The following is a 12,439-nucleotide window of genomic DNA, read 5'->3' as shown; positions in this document are numbered from 1 at the left end:
AACATCAAATACACTTAAGTACTGTTACAACATCAACCTCATATTTTACTGTTTTCTGGTTATCACTGTACTTCACATGAATATCTCTGAGATAAACTTTATAGATTCTAATCAGAATTAGGAGACATTAGTATTTATATGAAGGAAATCAATTTCCATCATCACGCAACCTCGTCATTTATATTTTCCTTAAAGCTTTTTCAAATAAACAAATTAATAGGTACGTTTTTTAAAACTTTTTCATCACGATAAATTAAATTTAATTCTATATAAATCTTAAGAATTGGAAAATGGATATTTGAGAATATTTTTAAATATTTTGAGTCAGAAACTTGAAATGAAAAAAAACATTCCTGGAAAAAATCATAAAACATTTTGATGACAAAAAGGAAAAAAAATGAATTAATTTTTGGAAGGCAAATTTTTGGGACATTCCTCTGCACAGTGCACATGTAAACTAAGAACTAGGTTTTCTTGTATAGAATCGAACCTGATATTTAGTATCCTATATACTCCTATAATATATATATTGAGTAGAGATGGGAACGATTTTTTGATTTTTCTATAAACATTTATGGATTTTGGAAAATTCGACATTTCAAGAATCTGAGACGTATGTTTATCGTATTTCAAGATTGTCTTTATTATCATTGTTTCCCAAAATAAAGGCCAAACCAAAAAGTGAAAACTATTTGAAAATTTGTTTAGTTTTATATCTTTTGTCAGAGTATAAGTTTCCACAGTAAAAAATAGCAAATTTAAAGACAATACAATTCTGAAATATGAAAAATGTTGAGGTTTTTATAAACCCTCTTACTAGTGAAAATTTTTTTTAAAGTTTAAAAAAGGATACCTAATGCCCATCTTTAATACTGAGAGGGATAAGCTCTTAATCTCCGGAGACAAACATACTATAGGATATAACCACACAAACACAGTCCTAGCACGAGAAATGGCCGCAACATACTCTGTCTGCACGAGAAATGGCCGCAACATGCTCTGTCTGCACGAGAAATGGCCTCAACATGCTCTATTTAGCACAAGAAATGGCCGGAACACGCTCTGTTAAAAGAAAATCTATGTTATGTTTAAAATATAGAAAATTACCAAAATTATTCAACTAGATTCAGATTGCTTTAAAAACTTGCTTCAATTTTCAAAAAAGGGTTGACTATTAAGCTCCAAAACGCATTGGCCTTTGATTTTTAATCAAAAACTAACCATTATGTTTTTGTAGCCCTGAACATAAACATTTTAGAATAGCACATGCTGATTTAGTTGTTAATAACGTAATTGGCAAAATTCTAATCAATTTTTATCTGATAGCCTACAACCTTTGGATTGTTGACAGGTCGAATTTACAGTGAATTCGACCTGTCAACACTCGCTTGACAATTATCTGATCAAGCTGGAATTCGACCTGTCAACACTCGCTTGACAAATATGTGATCAAGCTGGAATTCGACCTGTCAACACTCGCTTGACAAATATCTGATCAAGCTGGAATTCGACCTGTCAAAAATCGCTTGACAAATTATCTGATCAAGCTGGAATTCGACCTGTCAACAGTCGCTTGACAAATATCTGATCAAGCTGGAATTCGACCTGTCAACACTCCCTTGACAAATATCTGATCAAGCTGGAATTCGACCTGTCAAAAATCGCTTGACAAATATCTGATCAAGCTGGAATTCGACCTGTCAAAAATCGCTTGACAAATTATCTGTGCAAAGCTGGAATTCGACCTGTCAAAAATCGCTTGACAAATATCTGATCAAGCTGGAATTCGACCTGTCAACACTCGTTTGACACATATTTGATAAAAGCTGGAATTACAAATAAGCCATTATAAAATTATGAGACACTGACGAAGTTTCACAGTAATAAGGATGTAGATAAATATTTCATGAATGGCCGGCAAAAAAAAGAAGTAAAACTTTCAAATAATCAACTGTTAATTAATTCCCGTTCAATGATTACAGTTGAACCTTTCTTATGAAAACCTTATCACCCCTACAGTAAGAAAAAAACACCAACTAACCCTAACATTTAGAAAATTTTCTCGTATTACAAATAATTATCTCTAAAAGCCTAACGTTCCTGGTAAAACGCTGGTTTTAATTTTGAAATCTCACAAAATCCAAAGTGTATTTATTCTGTTTGGAATAAATACCATACCATTCATATGTGCAAACTAGACAGCAGGAGAATGTTGTACATTTATTAGACACTAGCTGAACTACCCGTCATTGTATTCATATGTGCAAACTAGACAGAAGGAAAATGTTGTAAATTTATTAGACACTAGCAGGCGCGCATTTAGGGGGGGCAAGGGGGTGCAAGGCCTCCCTATTCTTATTAAGGGGGGTATGCCCCTCCCTTAAAAAGGCTTGCACCCCCTGTGGGAGGGGAACCAAGAAGTCCATCCATTTTTGCACTAAAGCGATTCATGAATTCCTGGGAAAGGGAAAGGGGGGTTTGTTAAGTATTTTTAGACATTTTCAATCAGTTCTGCCACTTATTATGATATTGCTTTAATACTTTAGTATACAACTATTAAATTGATCCTACATGTTCACCACAAATATTGTGTGATGTGTCATATTAAAAAAATATTTTTCATGTAAAATCATGATTTTTTAATGAAAGGCATTTGTTGTCAGTTTCTGAGTGCTATGTATATTTTGATTTATATTAACCAGAATAGATTTCTTTTTTATTTCATATCAGATGTGTTAATCACTGAATATCCGGAAATATTTCCCTATAGCCGCCCCCCCCCCCCCTAACAAAATGTCTAGTTGCGCGCCTGGACACTAGGAGAAGTACCCGGCATTGACAGTGGACAAAAAATTCGATCAATAAAAAATTTAATTTTTGAAAAAAAAAATCGAATTTTTTTAGCCTCCCTTATCCCCATGACCAATGGGTTCCCTCAAAAAATTGGTCCAACCGACGTTTAGCCAGCTATAGCTAACATATAAATATACAAATATATATATACATGAGCAAAGACCTTGATGATATAGATTACGTAACTGGTACGCATTTGTGACCTCGTAGCTCCTCTAGTTCTCATTTTACGAACAAGTATGACATATGACGTGAGCAAATGTATCTATTTACATTTTATAAATTTAAAACAGATTTGCTCTTCTCAATATAGCTTTTCAATTAGAGGATTGAAAACATATTATATTTTGATTTGACGTGCAGCATAGCTTAGTTTGAAGTACTCAATAGAAGTATAAACATGCCAAACTACCGGACAGCTAAGATGCATGTTGTTGTTTTTGTGTAACAAACTTCTTCCGGAGTTTCTCATCATGGGATTTCAATCAATTGATCTTTTTTCTTAACAAAACTCGAAGCTAATCCCTATATTGCATCCTGATGGTGTAAACCTTAGATATTTCAAATTTAGACCATAACTTGTGCTCTGATATCTGCAAATATGCAAGACTAATATTTCTAAGCAAAATGCCACTGAGAATATTTTATTCCATTGACAAAAATTTATAATTTTATTTCTGTTAGTTCTGATTTTTAAGAATCAATAAGGCCTGACGACAGTACAGTTTATAAATCGAGCAATTAACCGTTAAATGTGAAATTACTGATTCTAAAAGTGTCACGTTTCATAAAACAAATTCCATTATGTAAGGGTTTCGTTAAAGAAAACATAATTTTTATTTTTTAAGCTTTGTTTGATAAGATTATAACATTTTGGAATTAAAAATTGGCTTCTTATTTTTGTTGGAAAGTAAGTTTTTGTTTTAAACAACATTTACAGATAAATTATATCAATTGAGCTTAAATCTAGTATTGACAAGTGACAGTTTATGTACAGTTGGGATCAAATCATTAACTCTGAAGTTTTTTATCTTAAATCGCTAATTCTTAAAGTCATATTTGTCTCCATAAACTTTATTAGCTTATTTAAAGAATCATAATTAAATAAAGTCAGAGAAAAAACTAAACCATTTTGGAAGGAAGAAGTAGGCCACGATGATTTAACAGTTAGGCCCTTTTCCCACTGTTTAACAATTTGCTTGACGAATTTTTTCTCTTTTTTATTTTTTTTGTTGGCTAATGTTTAAAAAAAAAATAGAAAAATACGACTATGTAAGTTTAAAGATTGTGATGGATGAATTAAATCCCAAATGCGATTAAATAAAATTTGAAGAAACATAAAGTTAGTGTTTGGAGTTAAAATCTGGAGTTACATAATAATTAATATTTTGTTTGATTTTTCCTCTATCTAAGTTGTGTAACTATAACTTTCCGGGAAAAGATTGCTCAACTATATCTCTTATCTTATGTATGACAAAAGCTCTTTGGAAACACACTCAGGAGCGGATACAGGGGGGGGCGCAGGACCTTCGCACCCCCCTGAGATTTCAGAATTACTCCTCAATAGCACTTAAGGGAAAGAAAACCTTGTGGAAAACAGGAAACATATCTATCTTTAAAAAAATGTTGTTTCTAAATCTGGATGTTTTTGTTCCGAAATGAATCTAGCACCCCCCTCACTAAAATCCTGTATCCGCCCCTGAACACACTTTATTATTAAATAGATGCTATAAAAAACTTCCTTGCGTCCATTATTTTCAGCAGTTACATTGATTCAGATGTCAAGAATGAGAATTGATTAACTTCAATATATTAAGTGGTAGTTGGACCATGCTCAGGAAATAGTTGGTGTGTTATAAATACAAATAAAAACGGAAAAGAGATTGGGTAATGTTACATCGTCAAACGCAACATCTCCCCTTCTGAACTTTTCACCTACTAACTTTCCGACCTACTGCAATATCAGACCTACGCCAGCTGTTTATTTTTGTATTATTTGAGGGTTAGGTTAAGACAATTTCTGGGCCGAGCGCTGTGGCTAGGACAGGCTAGGGAGCCGGGTGCTGGGGCCACAAGTCCTTGTAGCAGCTTTAAAACCACGTGCTAGTAGGTCGGATGTGTAGTGTAGCGGATTTGGCGTAGGTCTGAAGTGGAGTATAGCGGATTTGCGTAGGTCAAAAAATACACCATGTCATCAGGATTTTCTGTTCATAAAGATTTGAAAACAATTTAGCAATATTGGATTGACTTGGTTTATCTTATTTTCCCCTGAGCGAAAACAAATTTGAAATAAAAATGAGACCAGAGCTGAAAACTTTAGAATGGAATATCCTTAATCCCGATCTGTTGACTTATCTGCAGATTAAATTCATGAGGAAAACAAGCCATATTTAATCTCGAGATTAAGAAAAGGAGTGGATCAAGCATTAATCCTGATATCCACCATTCTAAAGTTTTCAGCTCAGATCACACCTTTGCAGCTTTTTAACCAAAGAATTCGTTGATTCGGTATGCGTTCCTAGGACAAAACTTGACAACTTAGCTACGGGGGTTCAATCAACTATTTATCTAGTATGCTTACTTTAAAAATGTGTATCATAAACTGTTTTTTATTCATTGATACTTTCTTAAACTTTGGGCTAAGGCTCGGATCGAAATCTTGACGTTTACGGGTTTTCAGATATATATAAACTTTTAGGGTCGTCATATATAACACAAGGGGAGGGGGGGGGGAGATTATTTCCCCACCCCTCCTTTTCAGGAAAACCTAGCTAATTTTTCAACCATTTATTTTCAAGAAACACTAAGTAATTACCTAATAGACGCTTTAAACTTTAACTTGAGTAACAATAAAGAAGGTATCGTCGTTGAAAGGAACATTTAGCATATTTCCTTTCTTCTCTCTGTTGCTAAAAATTCCGTAGTGAAATGAAAATAAGTGAATTTTAGATATTAAAAAACTTTATTATTTTTACTCAGGCGTTTGACAGGGTCCGTTTTTTGCCTTGGCATCAGGCATGTCACTCATTAATCGGAATATCTTTGTAACTTTTAACTAAACATTAACGTTTACAGTTCCTTTAAACTTTAAATAAAATTCTACCCCCCCCCCCCTCCACACACACACACAAATTTATCGTATTCTTAGTGACCAGAGCTTAATTTACCGAACAGATAGTTATTATTAAACAAATTGACAAAAGAAATTGAGTCTTTGCCACAAGTTCAAATTTTCTTATCCATATATCTTTGTAACCTAATGGTGTAAAACTCTGATATTTCAAACTTGTATAATTCGATCTGACAAGATTCATGGTTTTAAATATCAAATGTCAACGACAAAGGGGATAAAAAAATAGAGTTTGTATGCATTAAGACTCGATCAGTCTCTCTGGGAGATAAAACATATTTGTATCAATATTCCATGTTAGGTTGCAGTAATGTTTCCTCTTTTAATAATCTAAGTTTCCCTCCGATGATAATTAAAACTTGTAATATTAAAGGACTCCAAGAAAACCTTATTATAGCTGAACTTTACTTTGCACGATCAGCGGAATTAATTTAATAGTAGAAAATATCCGCTAAATGGCAATGAATGAATATAAACTAATAAAATATTGATAGAACAGGAAATAGGATAAAGAACTCTTCAGTCTTCACTTTATTCTGCCTGTGGATTATAGAGATAAAGAAAGATATTACTTGCCTCAAACTCTAGTCGTCTAATCCTTACATCTTTGCAACCTGAAGTGGAAACCCTTGATATTTCAAATTATGATTTCTGCTAGATTAAATATCCTAAAAGTTGGAAATGACACTGCACAGGTTTATTCGCTCTTTTAAAAATCCCTATTTTTAAAGTATACTTTATTTTCTACTGATATCTTAACAGTTTATAATTACATATACAAATCTAACAATATTTTAACTGAATGAATTTTATAAATTGTCATCTGAAAGTATTTTCATGTGTGAAATATACAATGGTATCCGGATATCCCGGAATTAAAAACCGTCCTCTAGCTATGTTATCCAAATTTTTAACTTAAAAATGTTTAAGATTTAAGCATTTCGGCCGGGAGGGACAATTTTTTTTCTCACTTCCTCGATTATGATAATAAGGGATTATAGAGGGTGAAACCTGAACTCATGGGAAACCCTCCTATCCCCCTACCTTCAATATCCTAGCATTCAACACGTTGGAAACAGTTTTTAACAATAGAGTTGAAGTAGGAGGAGGGAGGAGGGGGGGCAATGGGGAGGGGCATCTGCAGCAATATTTCAGGTTCCGGCCCCGTCATCATCCTCTCTACTATCTACCCGTCCCATCTCAAATATCTCATGGTCTATTGTATACTAGGATAGAACATGGAGTTCAAAACCAGACAAATCACAATAATTTTCAACAACTACGTGTCAGAGATTATTATGGTAAAAGCATAATAATGTTTGAAGAAGGACACTTTTAGGGTTTCTATCACAAATATTTTCACAGCCGGTCTGAACTTGGAATTTTGGTTCAAGAGTTCAAATTTTGATAGAATTAACAAAAGAAGCCTTTTCAAGTTTAAAAATGTCTTTTTAAAATAGTTTTGTTGTGAGGAGATAGAAAGTCTAGTTTGACATGGCACATCTGGATTAAAGATGGCGGATCTGGATTAAAGATGGCGGATCTGAATTAAAGATGGCGGATCTGGAGAAAAGATGGCGGATTTTTAATCAAGGCCAACTGGTGTCCATATCTAGAACCTGAGCTGCGTCATGACGACCCATCCCACGCAATGAGTTGACCAACCCAGCTACAGCTGTACTCTCTCTATTCCTAGCCTCCCAAAGGTCAAGTATTGCCTCTGTCGGACTAGTTTGAGTGGCGAAGAATGTAATATACCGATTAACGCCCAACCGTTCTGCGAGCTGGCGCCAGTCGTTGTTGTTTGTTGTCGGCGGGTCTAAAAGGCGGGCAATAGCTTGCTTAACCTGGACGGGGATTCTAAATGGAGCCGGGTCAGATCCTGTGGAAGAGAACCCCGAGCTGCTTGTAGTCATACTCCCGCGTCCTGATGCTATATCAGAGGACTGAGCGACTAGAGCAAAGGCGGCTAGTCGTTCTGTGACAAGCTGACACATACTGGAGTCCACATAAACAGAGGTTGACGAGGCTGTATCCTCCTGTCCTGATACAGCAACACATCTCCAGGGAGCTGGTCCTCCCTCCAACCTGTCACACTGGAGCACCTGGACCTGGCGTAGTCCCTGACCTCCAATATGAGGAATGGAGACAACTACAGGCTTCTTGAGGTGAGCTGTAAGATGAAGAGGTCCAACAATGACGACGGGTGTGATGAGAGCTTGAGAAGGATCAAGAGGAGGACGGAGTTTATCTCCTCCGACGACAGAAATCCAAACTTCTTCAGATCTCCCAGGTTCTATTGCTCCTTGAGGAACGGTGAGAGAAACCGCAGAGCGTGGAATATTAATCCTTGCTCCGGCCTCGCCAACCCTCGTCCAGGCAACTTGCTGCAGGTCAGCACATCGGGGCAGACAAAGGGAGGACGGGACGGATACAGGACTCATAGCTCCGCTTCCTGTACTACTTCTACTCAGAGATGCTGCCGGAGATGGGTTCGTGGGAAACACACGCATCGGCTGCTCATAAAAATGCTCCGAGAGCGGACGTATCTCAGAGAACGGATGCGTGTTTAGGGAGGATGGAGGATTAAAACCACTCTTTACACTGGTATTACTGTTGTTATCACTGTAGGTGTACTCGTAGCATGTAGGAGAACCTCGATGTAGAACTCCACTGGTTAGGTCAGGAGTATATCCTAGTCCCTTCTTAGACCCATCGGAGTAACCTAAAATACAGTCAAAGGTACTATTAGACGGTAGGGCTGTCCGCTCTACAACATATACATTGTTAACAGACAAATAGACATCAGTAGACAGATTTGGATATATTGAAAAAAGAAAGACAAATTGAATAACGATGGCAGAGATTGATTAACAGACATGTTAACAGACAGACAGATGTGAACTGATTGTTTAGATTTCAACTACTAGCAAGATTCAACCAAGAGATAACAAAACCTAAAAAGCTTTTAGACCCCCTCCCTTCTCCGCCTTTCTTCTTCCTCTCTCCCTCCCCCGAGATTCTAAAATTTAGATAAACTGTAGTTAATGTTGGGAAAGAATTTATTGGGACCAAATACCCCGAGTTGAGTTCTTCAAGACTAACTGTCAAACAATTGAAATAATAAAATCAAGAAATAAAAACAAAACATAACAAGAATGCACAAGAATACACCAAAGGTGACAAAAGATAAGAATAAACAAGGAAAATTCAAGCATATTATACGACAATAGTTAGATAAACATACAAAACAGGGCGAAATGACTATAAAAAGACAAAGCTAAGTTATCTATCTATCTACCTGCAGCAGTATATCCGTGGGGTGGAGATCGTTTCCTCTGTAGAAGACGAATGATAACAAAGACGACCAGGATGAAAACGAGGAAGGCAACAGCGAGTCCGATATACAGAGTTAGATCTGATGTTTGTATTCCAGGGTTGGGTTGAGGAGTATCCTGGGTGTATACAACTACAGGTAGGTTTGGAGCTACAAGATCAGGTCTACACAAACCTCCGGTACAGTTCTTACTTGTAATATCCTTCCCTTGACAATATCTTCCGCCGTTGGAAGGTGCAGGGGCGGAGCAGCTCCGCCGTCTCACATGGATACAGTCTGTGGAGCAGGTACTCCAACTTGTCCACATACTCCAGGATCCATCTACAGCTGGACATATCCGGGAGCAGGACTTCTTCTGTATTGCTGGTCCCTCGCATCCTGGACCTCCGTTGACCGGAGCCGGAGAATCACAGGTTCTCTGACGAACTTGAACACCTCGACCACATTCTACATCACACTCATTCCATTCAGACCATTCCCCCCAGCTTCCGGGAACTAAAATAAAATATATTCATTGAAAAATGTTCAATATTTCATATTTAAAAACTCTGAATATTGTAAAGATTTCTCTGCGAAAATGTAAATGCTAATCGGAAAATATTTGTACAGCTATAAAATGAGATGCTCAATGGGATTCAAATTAAGAAGAATTTTGCAAGAAAAAACTTGACGAAATTGCAAAAAAATCTGTGCAAATCTGACATTTAAACCCCTGAAGATAAATAGGCACATAAAGAGTGTGCGTAGCCCAGTAGATAGAAGTGTATTACAAATGTCCATGTATAGGATGGATATCTGGACTGTATATGGTTTATCCTACTTCAATACACTGTACACCCATAAACAACCAGGCCAGTAAGTCAACAGTAATAAAACAGCACATCAATTTCAACCGATGTTGAGAGGGGGAGGAAGCATCAAGAAGCCATAAAAAGTTTTCAAAACAAAATTATTTTGATTTATTTTTATCAAATAAAAAGTAATATGAAACCAGATTTGGAGAAAATGTTCTATTGTATGATTTTTTTAAAAGATAATTGTTTTTCAATTTAGCAAAGCAATTACGGCAAAGGTTGTAAAATAGGTTTATTTAGTTTAAACAACTCTTTGTTTCGTTACTTCGTCTCATAATTTGCTTTTAGGTTTAACTATCTAACTATCTACATCTACTATCCCTAGATATATATATATACATATATATCTAACTATCTACATCTACTATCCCTAGCTATATATATAAATATATATCTAACTATCTACATCTACTATCCCTAGAGATATATATATATGAATATATATCTAACTATCTACATCTACTATCCCTAGATATATATATAAATATATATCTAACTGTACGTCCAGCTACATCTAACCAAGCATAGCTATATCTATATATCTAACCATTTAGCTATATCATAACTATTGATCTTTCTATCATTTAACTATCCAGCTGCCTAAATATCTAGCTATTAAGCTACCAATATACTAAACTCGCTCGCTAAATATGGATCTAGATCTATCTAGCTATATACTTATCTTGTTATTTTTACATTTCTATAGCTTTTTTAACAAATTAAGTACACTTTTACATAATAATCAAGCTATAAATACCATCTTGACTCTTTTCATAGCTATCTTTGTTGTTTTATCCACCATTGAAGCTAACAATATAAAAATATATATATTTTAAAACTATCTATATAGCTAACTATCTACCTAGTTTAAAGATACTATATATACAGAGAATAGATATATCGTGTTTAAAGTCAATAACGGTATACCAGAGACTATAACCATTATAATTTCCTTCCTAATTTACATCTTGTGTATCTATCTATCTAATATCTATCTAGTATCTATCTATCTATCCTATATATATGTATTTAACTATAACTGTCTAGCTGTCTGCCTTTCTGTCATTTTTTTCAATTTCTAGTTTCCTGTACACATCATGCTATACTACAATAAAGGATCCTTCAATATAAGTATAAATGCAGGCGCATTGTTTCCTTGTAACTTGATTTTTCCACGAAATCTTCTCAATTGTTCCTTCCAATGCTATTCAAAATGGAACAATAAAAAAGGGTTTTAAAATTGACTAAGTAAAACAGACTAAAAATTGAAGTGTTTAAGGGAGGGAAAAGGTGAATTTCCACCTATTACACGCTAAATTTACTTAAAACACGACAATATTTGGATATTCATTATTTTGCACATGCCAAACCAATTCTTACAATGACAGACAGAAAAACTAGTACCCCCTTACTATATTTATTATAAAAAGCAAATTGTCCCTTTTTTGACTGAATGTGACAATACAAGTAGTAATTTTACGCTAGATTATAGAGGAAAGAATAAATATTTGCATGATTTGCAAGAATATTCCGTCCAACCAACCCCCCTCCACGCCCTCTAACTAGACCGTCACTAACCAGATTTAATACAATTCAAGAAATAGCTCGTTAAAATCTCCGCAGGCTTTATTTAAAACGCTCTTTTCTATCTCTATTCAACTCTTTTAATTTATTTAACTTTGTTTTATTTTTGTTTTACATTCAACCCAATCTTTCAACTTAATTCCTAACCCTGCAACTTTATAGCAATAGAATTTGCCTTAAACTACCGAAATTAAGATTAAAAACAAAGAATCAGGATGTTTTGCGCAAAAAATAAATTGGTAATCGAAAAAAATTCAAAGTAAAGTAAAACGGGGGGGGTGGGGTATGTGTGAAGGGGGGAGGGGTTAAACTATCTAAATTATTCAAACTTTGGTAAAAAATGTCAGAAGAATGTTTTCTATGGATAGAAAAACTAATTTTTCTTGCATAAAATACTCAGCTGTCAATTATAAATCAAATGCAGGCTCTGCCTTTTCTCCAGATAAAACATCAAGAGTAAAAACAAAAATATGTATTTTAGATTCCAGGTCGAATATTTCCAGTAAGCGGAAGCCGGTCAATTCTTATATGAATATTTATAATTTTTAAACTAACAGTTTCCGGTTTTTGTTTGATTTTCTCTTTAATTATCAGTCCAAACTGTCTAAATAAAGAAGAGTTAAAGAGAAGATACAATAAACTTGGGACAAATAAAAGAGAGGAGTGTGGAGGGGGGGGGGG

At 35.1% G+C, this 12,439-nt stretch overlaps 1 protein-coding gene across 1 annotated transcript in view; it reads right to left on the bottom strand.

The window, feature by feature from the left end:
* Positions 1-6,705: 6,705 nt before the first annotated feature.
* LOC111704165 (netrin receptor UNC5B) overlaps positions 6,706-12,439 on the bottom strand; it is a 16,621-nt gene continuing 10,887 nt past the window's right edge. The window contains exons 6-7 of the mRNA XM_023476316.1: positions 9,285-9,815; positions 6,706-8,708 (exon numbers count right to left, since the gene is read on the bottom strand). Of these exons, the coding sequence (XP_023332084.1) occupies positions 7,573-8,708; positions 9,285-9,815 (1,667 nt within the window). The 3' untranslated portion in view covers positions 6,706-7,572. The remainder of the gene's footprint in view (positions 8,709-9,284; positions 9,816-12,439) is intronic.

Source organism: Eurytemora carolleeae, unplaced genomic scaffold (assembly GCF_000591075.1).
Source record: "Eurytemora carolleeae unplaced genomic scaffold, Eaff_2.0 scaffold596, whole genome shotgun sequence".
Taxonomy (NCBI): Eukaryota; Metazoa; Arthropoda; class Copepoda; order Calanoida; family Temoridae; genus Eurytemora; species Eurytemora carolleeae.
The sequence above is the reverse complement of the archived record's forward strand: the minus strand, read 5'-3'. Positions and strand labels throughout refer to the sequence as shown.